This window comes from Papio anubis, chromosome 16, assembly GCF_008728515.1.
Source record: "Papio anubis isolate 15944 chromosome 16, Panubis1.0, whole genome shotgun sequence".
NCBI lineage: Eukaryota > Metazoa > Chordata > Mammalia > Primates > Cercopithecidae > Papio > Papio anubis.
This window is the reverse complement of record NC_044991.1, coordinates 64,694,104-64,717,785: the sequence shown is the minus strand read 5'-3', so window position 1 is coordinate 64,717,785 and position 23,682 is coordinate 64,694,104. Positions and strand designations below refer to the sequence as shown.

The 23,682-nt window shown below is 49.2% G+C and overlaps 2 protein-coding genes and 1 pseudogene across 9 annotated transcripts in view; 1 reads left to right on the top strand and 2 right to left on the bottom strand.

The window, feature by feature from the left end:
• Nucleotides 1-9,285: 9,285 nt before the first annotated feature.
• On the bottom strand, nucleotides 9,286-12,148 carry LOC101026120 (annotated as a pseudogene).
• Nucleotides 12,149-12,942: 794 nt separating this feature from the next.
• Nucleotides 12,943-23,682, top strand: part of BLCAP (BLCAP apoptosis inducing factor) — a 28,607-nt gene continuing 17,867 nt past the window's right edge. For 3 of the 6 annotated variants that reach the window (XR_004179069.1, XR_004179068.1, XR_004179067.1), the window contains exon 1: nucleotides 12,952-13,098. Coding sequence is in view for 3 of the 6 variants with exons in the window: in XM_003904767.3 (XP_003904816.1) it covers nucleotides 21,703-21,966 (264 nt within the window). In the remaining 3 variants the exon portion in view is untranslated. Of the gene's footprint in view, nucleotides 13,099-13,556; nucleotides 16,493-21,526; nucleotides 23,459-23,682 lie in introns of those variants that run through there. The other 3 variants (XM_003904767.3, XM_003904769.5, XM_031656750.1) reach the window with 3 other exon arrangements.
• NNAT (neuronatin) lies at nucleotides 17,180-20,476 on the bottom strand. Of its 3 annotated transcripts, none has more exons than XM_003904766.5 (3): nucleotides 19,476-20,476; nucleotides 18,433-18,513; nucleotides 17,180-18,204 (listed from the first exon to the last, which is right to left on the bottom strand). In XM_003904766.5, the coding sequence occupies exons 1-3, from the start codon at nucleotides 19,545-19,547 to the stop codon at nucleotides 18,112-18,114; spliced, it is 246 nt and encodes an 81-aa protein (XP_003904815.1). In that variant the 5' UTR covers nucleotides 19,548-20,476; the 3' UTR covers nucleotides 17,180-18,111. The 3 variants fall into 3 exon arrangements, with proteins under 3 accessions (XP_003904815.1, XP_009214408.1, XP_003904814.1); XM_009216144.4 differs by having other exon boundaries at nucleotides 18,438-18,513; XM_003904765.5 differs by lacking the exon at nucleotides 18,433-18,513.

Below are 23,682 nucleotides of genomic sequence, written 5' to 3'. Positions count from 1 at the left end.
TCTCTCTTTCTCTCTTTCTTTCTTTCTTTTTGAGACAGAGTCTTGCTCTGTCACCCAGGCTAGAGTGCAGTAGCGCAACCTCAGCTCACTGCAACCTCTGCCTCCTGAGTTCCAGCCATTCTCCTGCCTCAGCCTCCTGAGTAGCTGGGACTACAGGCATGAACCACCCCACACCTGGCTAATTTTGTTTTGTTTCATTTTCTAATAGAGATGGGGTTTCGCCACGTGGGCTAGGCTGGTCTCAAACTCCTGACCTCGGGTGATCTGCCCACCTCAGCCTCCCAAAGTGCTGGGATTACAGGACTGAGTCACTGCACCTGGCCATGTGTATTCAGTTCTGACAGTTTTTTTTTTTTTCACATTGCTAAAATTGGAATTTTGATGAAATATAGACTAGAGAAGCCATGATTTTTTTCTTTTTTTCTTTTTATTTTAATTTCTTGTGAACCCAAACTGACAGAAACCATGATTCTTAAATGTATTGTTTTGTAAGTTTTTAACTTTTATTCTGAAATAATTTCCAACTTAACAAAAACAGTTATGAGAATAGCACAAAGATTTCCCATATACCCTTCACCTCAAATCACATATTGCTAACATTTTGCCACATCTATTTTAAAATTCTGTCTCTCAGATAAATAGATAGTGTAAATGAGAAATGCAATTCTAAGTCCCCCCTCCAGCCATCTGAATGGATTTCCTCCTCAGCCAGGGCTCTGCATTTAACTTGAGAGACTCTTTTGGGACGTGATGGGAAGTGGGAGTCGAACATGCCTCCTTATACCTCCCCGACATTAATATCAACACAGACTTTAAGTCTGATAAGAAACATTTTACAACTTGTTCTCTCTGAAGCCTGCTTCCTGAAGGCTTCCTCTGCAAAAACTTTGGTCTCCACAATATCTTAACCCAGACATTCATTTCTATTGATCCCAGGTCTTTAGATAAACTCAACCAATTGCCAACCAGAAAATGTTTAAATCTACCTATAAGCTGGAACACCCCCCTCCCCCAACCTCTGCTTCAAGTTGTCCCGCATTTCTGGACCAAACCAATGTATTTCTTAAATGCATTTGATTGAAGTCTCATGCCTCCCTAAAATGTACAAAAACAAGCTGCACCCTGACCACCTGGGGCACATGTTCTCAGGACCTCCTGAGGGCTGTGTCATGGGCCCTGGTCACTCACATTTGGCTCAGAATAAATTTCTTCAAATATTTTACAGTGTGACTCTTTTCATCCATGATTGATTGATTGATAGATAGATAGATAGATCTGAATCATTTGAAAATAAGTTGCAGGCATCATGCCTCTATTTTTCTAAAGATTTCAGATGAACAAGGATCCAGTTTTTTGTAACTGTAGTATAATTATTAAAATTAGGAAATTTAACAATAAATAATATACTATTATCTAGTTTATCGTCCATGTTCAAGTTTTGCCAACTTTTCCAATAATGTCCTTTATAGCAAATCTTTTCCAGTGCAGTATTCAGTTCAAAATTACATGTTTCATTTAGTTATTACATATCTTTTGTCTCCTTTAAACTGGAACAGCTCCTTTCTTTTTCTATCTTAGAAAAAGGCATTTTTAAAGAGACAGGCCAGTTATTTTGTAGACTGTCCCCAAACTTCCATTTGTCTAATGTTTTCTCATGATTATGTATTTTTGGGGGAAATACCAGAGAAGTGTGGTTTGTCCTGTTATTCTTGATGTTAACTTTGATCACTCAGTTAAGGTGCAGTCTGTCAGGTTTCTCCACTATATTGTCATTTTTTTTTCCTTTGTAATTGATAAGCTGTTTGGCATTCAACTTGTAAGGAAGAGCTCTCCTTTGCTCCCATTTATTTCTTTATTAACAGCATAGACTCATGGATTCTTATTTTATTCAGGGTATAATAATATATTACTATCATTATGCTGATGTTTCAGTGTCACAAAGAGGCAGGATTTGAACCCAGGTATTTCTGATTCCAAAGCCTATGTTCTTAATGTCTGTATTAGTCTGTTTTCACACTGCTATAAAGAACTACCTGAGACTGGGTAATTTATGAAGCAAACAAGTTTAATTGACTCACAGTTCCACAGGCTTAACAGGAAACCTGACTGGGAGGCCTCAGGAAACTTACAAGTAATGGCAGAAGGTGAAGGGGAAGCAAGGACCTTCTTTACATGGTAGCAAGAAAGAGAGAAAGAGTGCGGAAGTTCCACACCCTTTTAAACCATCAGATCTCATGAGAACTCACTATCACAAGAAAAGCAAGGGGGAGATCCGCCCCCATGATCCAATCACCTCCCACCAGGTACCCCCCCAACACTGAGAATTACAATTCGATGTGACATTTAAGTAGGGACACAGACCAAATCATATTAACGTCTATGCTACTTGCAGCTGTATTATCTTGAGCAAATCACTTAACCTCTCTAAAACTCAGCTTTATTGGAAGAGGCATGTGTGATGGATGACAAAGATCTTCAGGGGAAAGTCTGTGTCTTTCACACTCAGCTGTTCTAGGACTAACTCCCTCTTCCCTGCCAGGACCTCAGCACAATTCTGCTCAACCAACTTCAAGCTGCACCAGCCTCTGCCTTGTCCATTGATAGAGGCTTGCCACACACCAGTGAGTCATACCCAGTCCTTGCCAAATCTGAGGCTACTCCATCAGACTGGGTCCCAGAGTAAAACAACATGCAGCAGACACTGCTGAGCTGCAATGCATATGGAGCATGACCAATAAAGAAACTTCTGTTATCATCAGCCACTGAGGTTTTGGAGTTGTTTGTCCCCGTAGCATAATCTCATCTACCATTCCCTGTGCTAGGTTCTGGAAGTACAACAGGAACCAAGACAAACAGCCCCTGCCCTCATGGAGTTTACAGTCTACTTGGGAAGACAGATGGTAATCAAATGAATAATTATTAAGTCACATGATATTAAGGGCTACAAAAGCAAAGGACCTGGTACCCAGATAGTATCTGCCAGGGATACCAGCTTCATCAGGAAAACCAGGTAGGGATTTTAAGGAAGCAACATTAAAGTTAAGGCCTTAAAAGTGAGCTGGAGTCAGCCAGGTGAAGGGCAGGCAAGATCCTCCAGCAGCGGGAACAGCATGTGCAAAGGCCCTGTGGCAGGAAGAGAGCCTGCTGGGTTCCCGAGCTTTTCAAGTTTGCTTCTTCAATTGCCTCTCAATTCCATGAGCCCCAATGTCCCACTGATACATTTCCTTTGTACTTAAATTAGTTGTTTTCCACCAAAGGAATAAAATGGGTACACTTAATATTTTAGGTAGGAATATGGAGCCACAGTTCCTACACACTTGTGTGGGAATCACATTAACCTGAGTCTTTCAAATAAATTTCCACCTCAATGGACTCATTTGCCAGAAAGAAGTTCCTATTCTAACGCATCTGTGGGCCCATCTGGCTTCTCCAATAAATGATCAAAAGTATCCTCTCGAGCAATAAGTATTGACAAGCACTCTGATTTCCGTTATCCTTTTGTTGACTCTTCAGAAAGAGTCCTTGGCACTATCCCATACAATGGTCAGGGCAGCCTCATACAAAGCCCAGGGGCCTCTTCGAGCAACACTGACACCTGTTACCACCTCCCATTTCTGTGTCAGGGGTAATCTCCTGGGATAATCTGAGACAAACAGAACAAAAAAGATTCTCCATCCTCTGGGCAACTGAACCCAAGAGAGTCTGCCTAAATCTGCTCTTCCCTAGGTTTTACGCATTTCAGTAAATCCATCTATTTTTCAAGCCAAAATTCCGAGAATGACCCTTGAGTCCTCTCCTCAACCCATCAAAGATAAAGGAATCTGGGGGAGCACAGAGTTAAGCCATCATGGCTGTTGCAGAGACCAAAACAGCAGGTCAGTGTGACTGAACCTCTGAGAATGAGAAGGGAGCAACTTGAGTCATGGTCATATCACACAGGGTCTTACAGGCCAAGGAGAGGAGCAATGGATTGATTTTGTTACTGGTGGTGAATCCATATGGGTCTGCAGCAACCTCAGTTCTTTCCTCCTCAGAAGACAGAACTCGATCCAGGTGGCATAAGTGAGAAACCGAAGCAAGTTTCCAGAGCAGGAGTAAAAGTTTTGTAACCGCCCAAGGCGTTCACCTTGCCTGCTGCCTAGACAGAGCCAATATCAAGATAGAGGAATTACGATCGAGAAAGTAATTCACGTAGAGCCAGCTGTGTGGGAGATTGAAATTTTATTATTACTCAAATCAGTCTCCCGAGCATTTGGGGAGCAGAGTTTTTAAGGATAGCTTGATGGGTGGGGGGAAGCCAGTGAGCCAAGAGTGCTGATTGGTCAGAGATGAAATCATAGGGAGTTGGAGCTGTCTTCTTGCATTTAGTCAGTTCCTGGGTGGGGGCCACAAAATCAGATGAGCCAGTTTATTGATTTGAGTGGGGCCAGCTGATCCATCAAGTGCAGGGTCTGCAAAATATCTCAAGCACTGATCTCAGGAGCAGTTTAGGGAGGGTCAGAATCTTGTAGCCCCCAGCTGCATGACTCCTAAACCATAATTTCTAATCTTGTGGCCAATGTTAGTCCCACGAAGGAAATCTAGTCTCCGGGCAAGAAGGAAGTTCGCTTTGGGAAAGGGCTGTTACCGTCTTTGTTTAAACTATAAACCATAAACTAAGTTTCTCCCAAAGTTAGTTCGGACTACGCCCAGGAATGAACAAGGACAGCTTGGAGGTTAGAAGCAAGAGTCTGTTAAGTTGGATCTCTTTCACTGTCTCAGTCATAATTTTGCAAAGGTGGTTTCAGTTTATTAAAAAGCTTTAGAGCAGGAATGAAAGGAAGTAAAGTACACTTGGAAGGGGGCCAAGCTGACGACTTGAGAGAGTCAAGTATGTGGTTTGACCTTTGACTTGGGGTCTTAGACGGTGGCATGCTTCCAGGGTTGCCTTACTTCTCCACTGATTCTTCCCTTGAGGTGGGCTGTCTGCATGCACAGGGGCCTGCCCACATTTGGGAGGGGCCGCATGCGCAGTGTGTTTACCGCAGTTTGCATATGCTCACTTGAGGCATTCTTCCCTTACCATTCAGAGTGTTCCTAGAAGGCCACATACCACTTAAACCCCACCATTTTGCCTCATAGTGCGCATGCTTGAGCCCACTCACCCAACTCCTGTGATCTTATCAGGAAGCTGCTGATCACCAGTTTCAGGTGTTTCTGTCTACGGCCTATCCTGATGCCAGCTGCAGCCAATCATTATTTTAGCGAGACAGTTTTAACAACTGCCTGGCCACCACCTGATGGTCACCTGACAATCCTGGTGGATGGGGAGGCAGGGGGAAGAGCTCTCCTGCCCTGACCATGTCCAACTACCTACCTACTGAATAACACATCAGCAAGTCCTGACAGCCCTGCCTCCAAAGAAAGTCACAAACTAGCCCACTTTCCTGTATCACCACTGCCTCCATGCTTAACCAGACCATCACCACCCAGACCTGCCTCCATCTCCCCACCACCTCCCCACTTCCTCTCTTGCTCTCCAATTCATTTACGTCAGCTACAGTGATATTTTAAAAATGCAAGTCATGGCCGGGAGCAGTGGCTCATGCCTGTAATCCCAGTACTTTCGGAGGCCGAGGTGGGTGGATCACCTGAGGTCAGGAGTTTGAGACCAGCCCGGAGTCTGACCAACATGGTGAAACCCTGTCTCAAAAAAAAAAAATACGAAAAATTAGCTGGGCATGGTGGCAGGTGCCTATAATCCCAGCTACTCAGGAGGTTGAGGAAGTAGAATCTCTTGAACCCGGGAGGGGGAGGTTGCAGTGAGCCGAGATTGCACCATTGCACTCCAGCCTGGGCAACAAGAGCAAGACTTGGTCTCAAAAAAAAAAAAAAAAAAAAGTCAGATCAGATCACTTTCCACTTTAAAACCTCCAACTGACCCTCCCATTTCTTTAGGAGGATTTAGATGGACTGGAAAGCAAGAGAAGAAGTGGGAAGAGATGGTGGGGAGGTGGAGACAAGTATCAGGGTGGTGGTGGCTTGGTCAAGCATGGAGGCAGTGGTGATATGAGAAGATCGGCTAGGTTGTGACTTATTTTGGAGGCAGGGCTGCCATGACTTGCTGATTGGGTAAATCAATCAGCCTAAGCTGTGAACTAAGACAGTTCACACAGCTTTCAGTGTCTGGCACATGGTAAGAGCGTGATATATAGTTATCGCTTATACCATTGATAGGTGGATGAAAGTTTAGTAAGATTAGGCAGTTCCCCATTTTACCATTAGGTGTCACCAAAGACCTGGCTAAAACAGCACGCTTGCTTCCCAGCTGAGAAAGCCCTGAGAAGTGTGGAACAAAAGGGCCTTAGAGTTGGGAAACTTTCCCAAGGTCAGGAAAGTAGGTCAGGGATTTAAACCCAGTTGTCCTGACACCTTAAAAGCCATGGTGGGGAGAGGCCCTCCCTGCCAGGGCTCCCACAGTGCCTCCAGTTCCTGGGATAATTTTACATATTTGTAATAATAGGTGACTAAGGGTGCTAACTGTGTAACCTGTGCTAGTCTTTTTTTTTTTTTGAGATGGAGTTTTGTTCTTGTCACAAAGGCTGGAATGCAATGACAGGATCTCTGCTCACTGTAACCTCTGTCTCCTGGATTCCAGTGATTCTCCTGCCTCAGCCTCCCTAGTAGCTGGGATTACAGGCACCCACCACCACACCTGACTAATTTTTGTATTTTTAGTAGAGATGGGATTTCACCATGTTGGCCAGGCTGGTCTCGAACTCCTGACCTTAGGTAATCCATATGCTTTGGCCTCCCAAAGTGCTGGGATTACAGGTGTGAGCCACTGCGCCCGGCCAACCAATGTTATTCTAAGCATTTTATAATAAAAACTCATTGAATTCCCACGAATGATCACATGAGGTAGAGTCAAATGTGTCCCCATTTCACAGATGGAGAAACTGAGGGACAGAGAGGTTTATTAACTTGCTCAACAACATACAGCCGGTAAATGTAGAATGGAAATGAACCCTTGCATTCTGGCTGCAGTCTGCACCATCCTGGAGCTTACTCCATTCTCTGGTCACCTTGGTAATAATGTTTTTTATCCCTTTTAAAATCTTTTGATATCACATAGCTTCCTTAGTGCTTTAACATTTAACTATTGTTCCATTACAGGTTGAATTTCCTGAATAGGTAAGTACTGGTAAGGAGATAATGTCGATTTTTTTAAAAAAGTAATTGTCAAGCAGAGTGATGCATAGGAAAGTAAGTATGGTAATTTCACAAAACATTGTTCTATTCATAACATAACCATTTCCTGATTCTTTATCATTTAGCCCCAAATTTGCCATCCAGTCTCAACTGAATTCCATGGACCTGATTAACAGCTGAATCAGAAACTAGGAGGATAGCCGGGCGCGGTGGCTCAAGCCTGTAATCCCAGCACTTTGGGAGGCCGAGACGGGCGGATCACGAGGTCAGGAGATCGAGACCATCCTGGCTAACACGGTGAAACCCCGTCTCTACTAAAAATACAAAAAAAAACTAGCCGGGTGAGGTGGCGGGCGCCTGTAGTCCCAGCTACTCGGGAGGCTGAGGCAGGAGAATGGCATAAACCTGGGAGACAGAGCTTGCAGTGAGCTGAGATCCGGCCACTGTACTCCAGCCTGGGTGACAGAGCGAGACTCCGTCTCACAATACAACACAAAAAAGAAAAAAAAAAAAAAGAAACTAGGAGGATTACATGACAAAGGCAGGAGCTCGGTCTGGCCTTTCAATTGTTCCCTTATTCATTCAACAGTTACCGCCTCTTCCTTCCTACCAGACCCAAAATGAGTCCTGCCCTCCAAGAGCTCAAGGTCTCATGGGGATTAACAGACAGGAAATGCACATGCATTGACATTGCATAATTGCCCATCTCTCCAGACTGTCTGTAGAAGCCTTTTAAGGCAACATCTCTCTCTCTCTCTCTTTCTCTCTCTCTATCTATCTATATATTTTTTTTGAGATAGGGTCTTGCTCTGTCACCCAGGTTAGAGTGCAGTGGCATGATCAAGGCTCACCTGCAGCCTCAACTTCCCAGACTCAAGCGATCCTCCCACCTCAGCCTTCCAAGTAGCTAGGACCACATCATCCTGGGCCAGGCATGGTGGCTCATTCCTGTAATCCCAACACTTTGGGAGGCCAGGCAGGCAGATCACCTGAGGTCAGGAGTTTGAGACCAGCCTGGCCAACATGGTGAAACCCATCTCTACTAAAAATTCAAAAATTAGCTGGGCATGGTGGTGCGCACCTGAACTCCCAGCTACTTGGAGAGGCTGAGGCAGGAGGATCGCTTGAACCTGGGAGGCAGAGGTCACAGTGAGAACTGCAGAGGTCACCCCACACCCCACCCCCGGGAAAAAAAGAAAAACTTCAACAAAAAAAAAAAAAAAAAAAAAAAAAAAAAAAGATCATCCTGGGTGGAAGATGAAGGTTCTGGGTGAGACAGGCAGCAGAGAGACCAGTGAGGAGGTTGCTGCAGGGTTCAAGGGAGAAGGGGTGGTGGCTTGGACCGAACTTTGGTGGCAGTGAGGACAGAAAAGGCCTAAAGAAAATTCAGGTGCAATGGGCAAGAGTTGAGGTGTATGGAGCAAGAGGGAGCAGGAGTCATGGGTGACTCCAGGTGTCTGGTGGGTGGGAGCAAGTTGGGGAAGTCTTGGTAGGAAGTTGAGTTCGTCTCAGCAAAATTTTAGGGCAGAATGACCTTCCAGATCCCTCAAGTATTGGGATCCCGGTATTGGTGTTGTTTCCACAGCCTGGAACTGAGCTGGGAAGGTGGAGTAATCTTGAGGGTAGAGGGGAAAGGGTTCAGCTGAGCGGGAGCAAATTCCATGTGCATTAGAAACCCTGCCTCAGCTTCCCCAGTTTTCTGAGCCCCAGGGAGAAAGGGTTGGCCTCTGAGGCCTTGTACATACTAACATTCAGCCTGAAGTTACTGGAAGGTGGTGTCCCCGCAAAACAGACCTGATCCTTGTTTAGCAGCATGCCACATTCCATGGGATGGCAGCACCCCTTCCTTTCTTCTATTTTTCTTATTTTTGTTTTTGAGATGGAATCTCGCTCTGTTGCCCAGGCTGGAGTGCAGTGGTGCGATCTCGGCTCACTGCAACCTCCGCCTCCCAGGGTCAAGGGATTCTCAGTCTCTCGGGTGGCTGGGATTACAGGCACATGCCACCACACCCAGCTATTTTTAATATTTTTAGTAGAGACGGGGTTTCACCATGTTGGCCAGGCTGGTCTCAAACTCCTGACCTCATGATTCGCCTGCCTTGGCCTCCCAAAGTGCTGGGATTACAGGAGTGAGCCACTACTCCTGGCCCCTTTCTTCTATTTTTCTTGAGTTATAACATACATAAAGTACATAAAGCCCCCAGTCTTTTTTCTTTCTTCCCCGCACCCCCCCATTCTCCCCGCAAGACAGGGTCTCATTCTGTCACCCAGGCTGGAGAGCAGTGGCATGATCTTGGCTCACTGCAGCCTCCGCCTCCCCTAGTCTTATGGTGAATTTTTACTTGAATTTTCACTTATGTAATCACCAGCCAGAAGAAGATATAATCCTTCCAGCACCCCAGAAAAGCTCCTCTTGCTCCTTTCCCATCCCTACTTGCGACCTGACCCAGATAACTGCCATTTTGATTTCTAACCCTATAGATTAGTTGAGCTTTACATGAATGGATTAATATGGCATGTACTGTTTTGTATCTGGCTTCTTTTAGTCCACATACTATATGTGAGATTAATTGGTGTTATTACATGTAACAGTAGTTTGCTCTTTTATACGTAAAACACAGTATTCCATTGCATGAACATGCCACAATTTATCCATTCTCCGGTGATGGACATTGAACCATTTTCAATTTGAGCTATGAATAAGTCTGCTATGAACATTTTTGCACAAGTCTCCATGTAGACATAGGCACTCATTTCTCTCGGGTATATACCTAGGAGTGGAAATCCTAGATCACAGCATAGGTGTATGTTTAGATTTTGTAGATACTATCAGTTTCCAAAGTAGCTGTACCAATTTCCTCTGCCGTCAGCACTGTGCAAGAATTTGTTGCTCCATAGCCTCTCAACATTCAGCTCTCTTTTGTTGTTGTTGTTATTTAGTTTTTATTTCATAATCAAAAACTCTGCAATCCACCTAGGCATGGAAGGGAACAAGGAAAACATGAAACCCAAAGGGAACTGCAGTGAGAGCACAAAGATTCTAGGATACTGCAAGCAAATAGGGTGGAGGGTGCTCTCCTGAGCTACAGAAGGAATGGTCTGGTGGTGAAGAAAAAACACAAGTCAAACTTATTGGAGTTGTCCACAGTCAGCAATGGTGATCTTCTTGCTGGTCTTGCCATTCCTGGACCCAAAGTGCTCCATGGCCTCCATCATCTTCATGCCTTCTTTCACCTTGCCAAAGACCACATGCTTGCCATCCAACCACTCAGTCTTGGCAGTGCAGATGATAAACTGGGAACCTTTTGTGTTGGGTCCAGCATTTGCCATGGACAAGATGCCAGGACCTGTATGCTTTAGGATGAAGTTCTCATCATCAAATTTCTCCTCGTAGATGGACTTACCACCAGTGCCATTATGGCATGTGAAGTCACCACCCTGACATATAAACCCTGGAATAATTCTGTGACAGCAGGAAGCCTTATAACCAAATCCTTTCTCTCCAGTGCTCAGAGCATGTAAGTTTTCTGCTGTCTTTGGAATTTCGTCTGCAAACAGCTTGAAGGAGAAGCGGCCCAAGGGCTCGCCGTTGACAGTGATGTCGAACAACACGGTGGACATGGCTAATAGTATGGGGATCCCGGCGGCATCCGCAAAGCCAGCTTTCTCTTTTTCTGAACAAGGGCTTCCACTACAAGACTCCTCTTGTCATTCAGTGTTGGATACTGGGTGTGGCTGCCATGGATGCATTGACCCTCTAGCCTGTAAGCAGCAGGATGGTGGGAGGCCACATTCAGGCCTGTTGGAGTCTCAGCTAGAGGAGAAATGGACATCTCCTTGCTTTGGATGTGACCCCAGGAACTGGATAGCCATCTTGTGACCATGAGCGTGAAACCAGCACAAGGACAGAAGATAAAATGAACCTCGGGCCTTGCTGACACTGCCTAGCCACTGAGTGACAGACTACTTTTTAAAGCCAATTGATGTAGTTGTGTGTTTAATTTGCAACATAAAAGATAGTCCACCAACCTTTATTCCCAAACCCCTACCGCTCCATTTCTGTCCTCTACAGCATCAGTCCCACTGAGCACTCCCTCCTTCCTGAAACCTCCTCTCTAGGACCCACACTCACTTGGTCCTCTTTCTACCCCACTGGCCACTGCTTCTCAGTCTCCTTTCCTTGATCCTCCTCTTCTGCCCACCTTTCTCTCCACCTTCTTTCCCTTGAGTTCTAACCCAGCACCATGACCTCTGTGTTGATGGCCCCTAAATATGTATTTCCAGCCCCAGACTCCGTTCGGAGCTCCTGTGTCACATAAACCTGCCTACTCACCCTCTCTGCCTGCATGTTGCCCAGGCATTTCAAACCTAACTTCTCAAAGCCGAATGTGATCTTCCCCCTCAGTCTATTCCTCTTTCAGCCTTCATTGTCTTGGCCAAGGACTCTTTTACCCTTTCATTTACTCAAGACTAAAACCCAGTGAGGAGTTATTGCCAATGCCTCCACATCCACCCACGTCCAGTCTTCCATCCTTTCCTTCACCTCCCCAAGCCACCACCCTGTCTGAGTCAGCATTAGCTTTTGTCTGGAAAGCCGCAACCACCTCCTAACTGGTCTGCCTACACCCACTCCTGAGTGCTTTCCAAGCCATGCGGCCTGGGTGGCCTTTCAGAAATCCAAATTTGCTATCCTTTTCCTGATGAAAATGGCTTCCCCTGACTCTCAAGACAAAAGCCAAATACAGTATACAGCTGACCTGTCTTCTTTGGTGCTCACCTCACCCTAACCCTGCCCCTTCCCAGCTCCACATCTGGGACAAATGTTCTTTCTGTCTAGAACATTTCCCCTCTCACTCTTGCCCTAATCGTCCTTGGTTTCTTAACCTAAATGCCATCTTCCCCTCTCACTCTTGCCCTAATCGTCCTTGGTTTCTCAACCTAAATGCCATCTTCCCCTCTCCCTACATTAGGACTCCATTAATTTCTCCTAACACTCTCTACTTCTTCTCACAGCACTTCCCATGATGTGTAATTATGTATTGATTCAAGTCACTAATATACAGTGATTATATGACTGTCTCCCCGCCTACCCGCCATTAGACTGGCAGCGTCTTGAGGTCAGGAACAGACCCAGGACACCCACTCTACTTGCCCTTAGCACTGAGCTTGGGTACAGTAAGCGCCCAAGGAATACGCTTAATTAGCTAATAAATGACTACACGAACTCATTCAAGCCCCATAAAAGCCGTAAGGTGGGCATTTCATCAGAAGCCGGGTCGGGGCGGGGGAGGGGCTCCCTCGCCCAAGATACCGGGCAAGTGGGGGAGCTGGGGCCTGACCCAAGGCAGTCCCAAGTTCTGAGCCCGGATCTCTCAGCTCCTGAGCCCTGGCTGCATGATGAAACGCTAGGGAGGGGGTGGACTTTGAGCCACGAGAAGGTTTTCCCCGAATCCCCAGACCGTCCGCGCGGTGAAGAACTAAGCGGGTTCACCCAGAGGAACACATCCCGGCCCGCCCCGCGCTCACGAAGTAAAGATCACAATTTGCTGCATATGCATGAGGGGACCCGGCCGCGCTTCGGGGCTGTCCACACTGCGCCTGATAAAAATTATTAGGGCTTGAGGACTTCGGCGCTCCCAGAATTTTGTAAAAGTGCGTACAAAGGACTCAAATGTGGCCTGTGGCTGATATTTAGGGGAGATGGGGCGAGGGTGAGCTCCCCTCTTCGGGCCGTGTGATCAGGCGTCTGTGGTAGGCAGCCCGATTCCAGGATGGGTCCTCGGCCGGCTCCACTAGAAGACGAAGGGGGCGTCTCCCCGGCTTCCTGCGGCGTCCGTGGCGAGCTGAGGTGGAGGCAGGCTGCGGCAGACGGCGACAGTGGCGGCGGCGCCATGGCAGGGCTTGCAGGTACCGTGGCGTCAACCTGCTTGGGGCGGGATGAGAGGCCCTCCATGCGGCCGCGCCGCCATATTGTCCCTACTGGGTCACCTTAGGCGTCGCCCGGTCCCCGTCACTGGGGTTTTCCTTCCGCATACCCCCGGGAAGGGAGGGCGCCCCTGTCCGGCTTCAGGTGATTGCTGTGATTGGACCTAACCTAGGCCTTGGGGGTCCCTTTCCAGCCCGGGGGTGGTCACAGTACTCCTGGGTGCTCGCTCCGGCCTTGTCCAAGGTCAGTGTCCTTGCAGGATGAGGCAGGCAGAGCCGGGGGCACAGGGCTGGGGAGCGCGACCACCATCTTTGCGGCCCCGGGTTCCACGCAGGGTGCCCAGCTTGTGAGAGGCCTGTCACTCTGTCCCCATCAGTGTAGTTAGTTTAGTTGCTTTTTTTTGGCCGGGGCGGGGGGCGTGGGGGTGAGGGGAGAGAGGGTCTCCCGCTCGAGGCCCCGCTTCGGTGTCTGGGGTGATAGGTTGACGCTCTGCTAAGAGTCGCGGGCGCTTCTTACTCCCTCCAACTTTACATCAAGGGTGGACACCCCTTCCTTTTCCTTCTATAGACGTGGGGAGTGGCCCTCAAGGACAGCTGAAAGAACGGAATGCCTGGCACACTAATGTCCTGGAAAGGAAGCATGGGGGATGGGAGACAGTTGCTTTTTCCTTCCCCTTTCCAAATCTCCTTTAGTTTCCTTCCAGGTCTTCGTGTCCCATTTCAGCGCTAAATGTTGGGAGACTGGGGTCTGTCCTCGGAAAGAAACAGCCTTTCTGTTTATAGGTTTGGATCGTCTTTATCCCTTTCAGGGAACTGGTGTGTTGGGGACGGCTTCTCTGCCTTGCCTGACATGGTCCAGTCATCCCGTCAGCCTTCTGGACGGCGACACCAAAGCTGGGACCAAAAAAAAGTTCCAGTTTAAGTGCTAATGCCCAAAGTGTTAGATCTTGTTTGCTTGTTTGTTTTAAATCAGAGACTAATTAATGTCAAGCAAATCTGTTAAAAGATTTGATCACGGGAAGCCTGGTCGGTTTCCAGTGACCAGGTCAATTCCATATCTGAAATTGGTCTTATTAGAGTTGCTGCCAAAACCAGTTTAACCTTTAATCTGTAATATGTTGTTTCAAAGAGGAATCTGGGTTAGGCTGCCTTTTTTTGTTGTTGTTCTCCTATCTTTGAAACACATGCATTCCATTTCAAGCCTGTCCCTGTGCCATATACCAAGAACCATGCGTTGCCTGCCTCTCTGACTTCCTGCTCTGGAAATGCTCAGGAATCTGGATCCTGCTGGGGCATGGGCCCTGTGGGAGGGCAAGTGGGGGAGGGGAGGATAAACAGGATCATTCCCAGGGAAGATGGTGACAACATGTCTCTGGGGCATATAGAGGAAGTCAGAGGTCACCGAGGGAAAAGAGATTGTTGTTTGACTAGTGTTTTGTGTATGTGCATGAGTGCACACGTTTAAATCTCTGGTGAGGGGGCCGGGGAGGGGGGGTTAACTGCAAATTCAGAATCTCCCTTTGGGGTGTTGGCTCCTGAGGAGATACACATTTCAAAATAGATATCTAGTAAATGACTCACCGCAGACCTGCTCCCCGATCCAACAGTTATCTGTTGCCCAAGCTCAAGGAACTTGCCCCTGCCCTTCCCTGACAGCAGACATCCCTTCCTTCACTGACAACGCAAATATTCCACAGATAAAGGTAACAGTGTCACATAGCACCCTGCACCCCTAAAAGTCATGGTACCTAAACCTGCCACCTCTGGACTTCAGCTGGTTAGGCTAAGAAACTTAACATCCTGGAGCATTAGTCTCAAGGGTCTCTCACCTGTTGCTGGAGTCCCACAGAGCCATTCTCAACTCCTTCCCAATTGATCTGCTCTGTCCTTGGCCTTGTGGGGGGCAAAATCTTCTGGGAGCAATGACAGTTTAGGCAAAGGGGGCATTCAGCACTGTGACTAAGGGCTGTGCAATAAAATACTAGGCATTTTCAATTCTTCCCATTGCTCTCTATCAGAATAAAATGTTTAATGGTATAGTTTGTGGAAAAAATTTTATAAACAAGGTGTATTTGGACCATCTAAGCATTGCTTGGCATTGCACTGGATGGAAAGTGAATGCATTGTCTTCTCTGGTGGGTTGTTTGCTGCCAGAACATGAGGTTTTGTGGGTGGAGAATGCAAATGGGGAGTGGACATTGCACATTGAAGCCCACACATGCAGGTGCAGGCCACCAGGGCAGCCCTTGCCTGGAAATCTGTCATCTCACCTTGTCACACTCACAACCCTGCTGATGGATGGATGGAGGAAAAGGGCTTTGCCAAGATGATATGGAAAACTCTGGGGCTACAAGCAGCCTCTTGTTTTCTAAGTGGGGGCACAGGAGGTGCTGTGTCCAGAGCAGCCAGCTCTTACCATGCTGCTTTGGTCCACCTCCCTGAAATCTACCTTGTCCCTTGGGCTGAGGTTAGAGCATCAGGGGCAGTGGGGCTATGGGCATACCCCTCAAAAGCTCCAAAGGGAGGGTCAGCCTTCATTGAGAACACATGTTGGTATGTTCATGATTCTGTGGGTTTAGTGTGGAAAACCACAGAAACTCCCAGTTCTGAGGCCTGCCAAGATAGGGGTTCAGAAGGGAGGAGGTGTGGGCATTGCCTGCTGATGAGTCACACTGGGGTGAGAGGAGACCTGCCTCACCTTCAGGCTATGGTAGCAGCTATAGCCACCCAGCCTAAGAAAGATGAAGTCTCAGATTGCACATCCTCTCCGAGTCCTGATGAGTCCTGATTGCCACTGCGACGACAGTTTCTAGCATGTCAGGGTTCACTGGCATCTCAGAGGCCCTCTTAGAGAGGGAAACTGAAGATGAAGGGTATAAGGTGACATGTCCAGGTTCCCTAGGCTGATTGATGGCAAAGCCAAGACCAGAACTGGGATCTGCACCTCCCCACCCCTATAATTCTCTGATACCGAATGAAGTTTTAGATGCCTTTAGAGGTGCTGGTGACTGGGGGGCTTGCTTAGGGGAAGGAAACATGGTCAGGCTTAAGGGGGCAAGGTACTTTGTGCTCCAGAAGTATTTGTGACAGCTGTGACTAAGGGATTCGAAGAAGTGGCAGGAAGAGAGATTTATGGCCCTCCAACTCCCTCCCTTGGTGTTGACCCAGCAACAGGTGTGTGGTGACAGGGACACATAAAGCCAGAGACAAGGCTGAACAGGCGGCAGGGCCATTTGGTGAGACAGTCAGCTGACCCTGTGTAGAAAGAGCCCTGACTCACTGGGGAGTGGGAGAGGAAGACAAGTCCGAGGCCGAGCAGCCAGCCCACTGCCTACCCTGACATGATGGCAGGGGAGAGCCCAGGGCCAGGGACCTGGTAAGCATCCCTAAGAATAAGGAGGCTGGTGCTGGGAAAAGCAGAAATCCAGTATTGGGGAGAGAGGTTTCTGGGATGAGGTGGGGCCAGGAGACCCTGCAGAGTCGCAGGGCCAGGCAGATTGTCTTTGTAGTGGTCCTGGTGGATATGGGGCCTGCAGCATTAAGCTGGGTGGAGAAGATGCCACACTGCACCTCTTATCCCATACTCATTGTCTAAGCCAATGTCTACCCTGCCCAGTACTCATTTCCTTGGGGCTCCTGGATGGAGACCTGGAGTAAGGCTTTGTGTTCTGAAATCACCCCCTTGGTCCCTAGTACCTCTTTGGAGGGCTACTGCCACCTTTTTCCCCTCCTCTCATCTTTCCCAAAGTGATTACCTGCTTTGGCCCCTTCTCCTAAGACCACAAGTAAAGCACCTATCCCTTTGGGGAGGGGGAAGTGGTCCCTTATTCCCGGACCATAAGTGAAGATGTCAGCCTTTCTCATTGGGGAGGGGGGGAAATGGTCCTTTATCACAGGACAGCATTGAGATGAGGTTGGGTGTGTGAGGGGCCCAGCTTATTGCAATTTTGATGGCCCTCCTTTTCCTCCCTCCCCCAAGCAGAGTGCCTGTTCCACAATGGGCACATCAGCTGAGTCTTAGAAGTGTGTGTTGATGCCGCTAAAGAAATCACAAGAGACAAAGTTTTGGCGCGCCTCCACTGCCCCGCAGGGTCCTGGGACACTGTGCGAGACAGGGGAGGTACTTTTTTTTATTTTTTGTAGAGGTGGTCCCTGTCCTCCAGGAGCTTACAATCTAGCTGGGGAGACACAACTAATGCACACTTAAACAATCAGTACAATTAGCGATTACCACAATATTGACCACAACTGCGTGAGACCAGGGAAAAGCAAGATCAGTGAGGGGCAAGGGGGATTCAGAGAAAGTGTTTTAGTAAAGGTGGGATTCATTTCCTTTTACTGCTTGAATAGTTCCAAATCAAGTGACACATTATTTTGGAGTAGGGTGGGCTTGGGAGGCAGTGAGGAGGAAAGGGGAATCGAGGGAGCAAATGCAGCAAGGCTGGAATGCAAGTGCCCTAGGCAAGGGACAGCGAGAGGGCCCCACTGTATTTCTTAACCACCCTCCTTCCTCAACTGTGCCCTCCAGTCCCGCCACACAGGCACGCGGTTGGTGCTGCACCAAGATTCAGGGCTTCGGCTGGCGATGTCAGAGCGTCCATTCTGCTGGCTGGTGTGGTGTTTGGATCTCCATGGTGGGGCCTGCTGGCATGGCCCTGGCTTCGGGGCTGGGATGGCGCTGTCCCAACTTTGTCCAGATCAGAATGCGGTGCCTATGCCCAAATCTCAGGGGTCTGCTCCCCCTATCCCCCCTCCTCTCCCGACCCTGCCCCTTGGTGGGACTGGTGCAAAGGGGTTGGGAAGGGATCTGGTATCTTCGTCATTGTCGGTACTGCTTCTCCAGGGGTCTACTGGCCCCTCACTGACCTTGCCAAGTGCTCCTCTGGCGAGGGAGCACAGGGGACCCCCCATTCCTGTGCGGCACTGGCTCCCGTGCTGGCTGAGATGCACAGGAGCACCTGATGATACGGCCGCCCAGGGCTGGGAGCTGGGGCCTCAGTTGGGGGCTCGCTGCCTGCGCTCCCCCAACACCTGCCGCCCGGTCCGCGACACCGTGTACGCCAGCTTCTGCAGGGAGTACCTGAACACCTGCGGCGAGAAACCCAGGACCCACCCTTAGTGGAGAGCACCCACAGCATGTCTGTGGTGCTGCCGTGCCCACCCCCGCCCCACCCCCTGCCCCGCCCGCCCATCCAGCGTAGGCTGGAGAGGCGGGCGCGGGCGCAGCTTGTCCACGAGTCAGGGCAGCTGGAGCTTTTCCAACTGTGCTGAGAGCTGCATGGCGGCAAGCTGATTGGACCCACAACTTAGGTATACCTCACTTCTCGCAATGGGCTGTGTCCCTGGAGGATTTCGAAAAGCGAATCCTACCCAGTAAATGCAGCATTCCAGGAACACCTTGAAGGAAATATGCGATTCCTTTGGCAAAGGATTCCTTTAGCAGGGAATTCTTCCTGCAAAGGGAGCTTTTAGGGTAAATGGTTTTATGGGGAAAGCGCTTTCTTTTGATTTATCTCTTTTTACACAAAGCGCTTTTGCCTCTTTTTGATTTGTTTTTTTCGTAAAGCAATTATCCTTTTTTGGAAGCGCCTTTTTCCCCTTATATTTTTCTCTCGAGGGGCTTTTTTCTCTAATTTTTTTCTTGAAAGCATTTTTGCCCAATTCATTTATTTCTGTTAGCTCCCTTGTCTAATTTTTTTCTGCAGTGCGTTTTTAATCTAATGCATTTTTTTTTCTGCCAAGTGCTTTTCTCCGATTTATTTTTCCTGCAATGCGCGTCTTTCTCTTTTCCTGTGAACTACTTTTTCTCTAATTCGTTGTAGGGTTTTTTTTGTTTTGGTTTGGTTTGGTTTTTTTTGCGAAGTAATTTTTATTTTTTCTGAGAAGTGCCTTTTTCTAACTTATTTTTTGTTTCACCCCCGCAAGCGCTATATGTTTTTTTTAAATAAAATTTCTCCGCAATGCGCAATTTTTTAAGGTGGAAAATTTTCACTCTGCGAGCTGTAAAGTCTTGCAACACAGTAGTGCCCCGCCTCCCTCCTGGGGTCGAGTCCGGGTGTAGCGGGTTTTTCTTACCGCGTAGGTCGCTAAAAGCCTGGGTGATCGTCCGCAGCGGTCGCCCGCCGCGCCCCGAGTCTTTGTTCCCGGGCAGGCGCGGGCGCACTAGGGAGGGTCAGCGCGAGGAGGACAGCGCAGGGAATGGGCAGGGGGCGCGCGGTGCCGGCAGCGGCACTTTGGCAGGCAGGGATCGCGGCAATCGGAATAGGACGGTCCGGGAGGCGGCAATCGCGACGCGGTCTTGCGGGTTCTGGGGGCGCGAGTTGGGAACCCTCTCCCACCCGAAACCCTGGCACACTTACCTGCAGCAGCACACGGAAGATGTACCAGCCGATGATGAGCAGTTCAGCCGAGGCTGCCGCCACTGCCGCCATGGTTCCGAGAGTGGTAGGTGGGTGGTCGAGAGAGAGGGTTTGCCGAGATCCGCTGGTCTTGGAGTCCGCTGTTGGGCGCACTGCCGCAGCCGAGGTGGCCGCGCCTTAAGTACCCGCCCGCCACTTAAGTGCGCATGCGCGCCTTGGGGGGGTGTTTATGAGGAGGGGTGGCTGGGGGCGCTCCTCATTCGCCAGGAGAGGAAAAAATAATCCATCTGCTCTTTCCATACCGACCCCCGCCTCCTGAGTTCCATCTTAGCCCCCTTCCAGAAGATTCCGCCGTGCTTGCTTTTGGATTTTGCTTTAAAATGGAGGGGTACCACGACTCTGGATAGAGTACAAGGCGAGGATGGGGGTGCAGGTCTCTTAGTGTGGCGCCCTTCTCCCCAGTCCCTGGCCTGCAAATTTGAGCTCAGACCCCGGTGCCACTCCAGAGCCTACCTTGGGGATGGATGGAAAACAGAAATTAGGGAGGGGTCATCTGCCCCATAGAGCAAAAAAAATGGTGCCCCTTTCAGAAGCCTCGGCATAATAGAACCATGCTCGGCGCTCTTTTCCTAATACTGAATGAGTTTTAAGCCCAGGTCCTCTGCTTCATGAGTGTCCCTGAGCGCGTAACCCGTCTGATTCTTTACATCTCTCTTACGTTAGCGAGGAGATGAGGATCTGCGGTGGAGGTCGCTACCGTAGGGAGCTGAGCCAGGGCACTGCGCTTTGGGCGCAAAAGCAGTAGTCACCTGGTATCTGTGGGAGGGATACAGGAAGGATTGGCGCCCTTCGTATGCGCGGAAGGAATGAGCTCTCTACGGAGAAGTGGTTGGAATATGCTCGGGGATAGTTTTCTGCTGGACAGGTCGTTTCGACCTCTGTCTTCCGCCCCCCTCCCCCAAGCCCTGGTAGGTCGGCCTTAGCCGCTGTTTCTTTGTACCCGTTGCGCTGGGCGGCTGGATCACCGAACGGGATTTCGCTACCGCTACTGGAGAGTTGTGGCTACCGCAGCCCCATTTCCAAGTGAGGTGGGTCCCTTTCAGACCGCCCGTCTTGTGGGTCCCTCGCACAACGCAGATTTTGCAGACGGGAAGACCGGAATGCGGTTTGCGAGTGTGGTCCCCGCGCACCGGTGGCCAGCCGAAAGCACCTCTTTACAGCAAGCTGCCTTTTGCCCAGGGGCCAACTGGCATTTGCCCCTATGTGGATAGAAAATTAATTTTCGTTAAAAGCTCCTAGAGGTCGGGTTCTGTACAGTGCCAGCAGCAGATGGAGGTGTAATGATCCAAGCGACTTCAGTTTGGACAAAGTAGCATGGTGACTTTTTTTCTACATTGACTTTCGGAGAAGTTGGCAGGTTCTGGCAAAGTGACGCCGGGCTATTTGAAAAAGGCAGGCTTAGCCTAGGCTGCCATCTTAAAATATTTCGAGGCTGCAGCTGCCTCAGTATCCTTTGCCTGTGGTCTGGTGGCCGGCAGTGCGCCGCTAACAGCTTTAACTCGGCACTCAGTGCCTGAGCACCTATGGCTGTGAGAGATGCTAGATACAGAACCCTGTCCTTACCACGTGGGGGCACAGCAGGGAGCCCTTGGTAGTCCTTTGGCAACCACTGGGCGGTATTGTGAGGTCTGGGCCCCTTGAGGACGGGCTGCAGCCCCAGGAGGCGATACATGATCTCTGCTGGGCAGGGCCCAGGCAAAGCCAGTCCACTGTGTGAAACCGTGCCAAAGAGCCCTCTCCCTGATGCCCCAGGAGAAGCCCCGGGGAGACATCCCAGGAAGCTTCCCGAATTAGTGACTTGGAGAGGAGTAGAACTTTCACGGGTGGGCAGGGAGGAAAGGGCATTTCACATTTGCTGTTGTTAACCATGATCCATTTTCCCAAATAAGTATACATTCTGTTCCTGTTTTTTTTTTTTTTTTTTTGTATGTGTGTTTGTCTGTCTGTCTGTTCTTTGTCTGTTTGTCTGTTGTGTTGACTTTTCTCTTCAGGATCCCTGCTGCCTTGGTGATCCCGGGCTGACAGCCAGAGAGCACAGCGGCTCAGCTCCTGGAGAGTGAGGGTTGAAGAAAGCGGAGGGCAGCCGCCTGCGCCCGCTGGCTCCCATTAGGTCGGTTCCTGCAGCGGTGCCCGGCAGCCTTGGTGAAGGCCCTGCCCGGCAGAGATCATGTATTGCCTCCAGTGGCTGCTGCCCGTCCTCCTCATCCCCAAGCCCCTCAACCCCGCCCTGTGGTTCAGCCACTCCATGTTCATGGGCTTCTACCTGCTCAGCTTCCTCCTGGAACGGAAGCCTTGCACAATTTGTGCCTTGGTTTTCCTGGCAGCCCTTTTCCTTATCTGCTATAGCTGCTGGGGAAACTGTTTCCTGTACCACTGCTCCGATTCACCGCTTCCAGAATCGGCGCATGATCCCGGCGTTGTGGGCACCTAACGGCCTGCCCTGTTAGCTTTCCAAGGAAGCAGAAGACGGGAGGGGAGGCATTGACATAGGTCATAAAGCATTGGAGTTTCAAATCCCGCAGCCTCGCGGGTGTCACATTCCTGACGGCGCCTTTTTGGCCTGTGATGTTTTATCCTTATAATGTGAATAATGGCACTGACCGGTGCTTTTATTGTAAAGTCCTATAGTCGTGGGTGGTCTTGTGGTTGTGTGTGTTCTGTCCCCATCTAGGTCCTGGCTGGCCGCATGACCAACCCCCTCGCCTCATTACTGTGAGGAGTCTGGGCCCATCCTGGTCAACCGCCCCAATGTGACCTGGGGCAGATAAAATGCCAGTCTCATTGTCACCTCTGTGACCCCTCCTTGTCAGGGTCTCCTTCCTTCCCAGAATGTTACTGACTCAGTCCCTCTCCTGGTTTCCCTTTACTTCTCTTCTACCCTTTTCCTTTTTTTGGGGGAGTACCTGTCCAAGACAGGGCTCATTTTTGCACTTATCTCAAATTTGAAGAGATTGCTGACGCCCGAGAGCCTCGCTTTTTCATCCTTCTTTCCTTGTTCAGCAGGCTAGACAGAAACATGTCTTGACTGTTTGTTGTCCACAAATCTTCAGTATTTTCTCCACTTCATTTTTAAGAAAGGAAGCAACAGATAGATGTTGCTCTTTCACCTGGGTGTCTGGGCTCATGCTTTCCTGCCCAGCCTCACTTCCTTTGCCCTTCCTCCTGCCTTTCTTAACTGTTCCAAGGAGGGGGGCCTCATTGTGTCTCCCGTGCATGCTCTGCAGCATTGAAGTATGGTGTGTTCACGTAGTTCTAGCAGTCCCCAGCTGAGTGAGTGGGAGAGTACCTGTGTGTTTCATAACAGCCATGATCCCCTTGATAGATGTTTGGATATTTTTTGGTGTGCCCTGTGCGTGTGTGTGTGTACAAATACATGTGTATATTCCTTTTAAAGAAGCTTTATCGAACATGTTCTGATTTTGAGGTTTAGCAATAGCTAGCTATATATGGTAGGTGCCGCTACAGTTTTTATTTAGCATGGGGATTGCAGAGTGACCAGCACACTGGACTCCGAGGTGATTCAGACAAGACAGGGGAGCAGTGGCCATCATCCTCCCGCCAGGGGCTTCTCCGTTCCTGCGCATATAGACTGTACATTATGAAGAATACCCAGGAAGACTGTGTGACTGTCACTTGCTGCTTTTTCTGCGCTTCAGTAACAAGTGTTGGCAAACGAGACTTTCTCCTGGCCCCTGCCTACTGGAGATCAGCATGCCTGTCCTTTCAGTCTGATCCATCCATCTCTCTTGCCTGAGGAGAAAGAGAGATGGGCCAGGCAGAGAACAGAACTGGAGGCAGTTCATCTAGGGAATGGGACTTTGAGGCCATACTTGTGAAACGTTTGGACTGCTATTCTAGAGCTTTTATTTGGTGTGTTCGTTGCACAGCTGTTTGAAATGTTTAATAAAGCTTTATAAACTTTACTTTGTGGTTTTATGTGGCTGCAGTCCATTTGGGTCGTGGTGTTGGATTTCGGAGTTGGTGGGGGGCAGGGGGAAGCATGGAGGGGCTGAGTCCTTGGCGCCAGAGTACCTTAGCCCGAAAATTTGATCTGCTTTCTGGAGAGCAGATGGTGGGGATGGGGGAGGGGGAGCAGGGGGCAGGACAGGCGATGAACAGGAGGGAGTCTGAAAGTTTTCAGAGATGA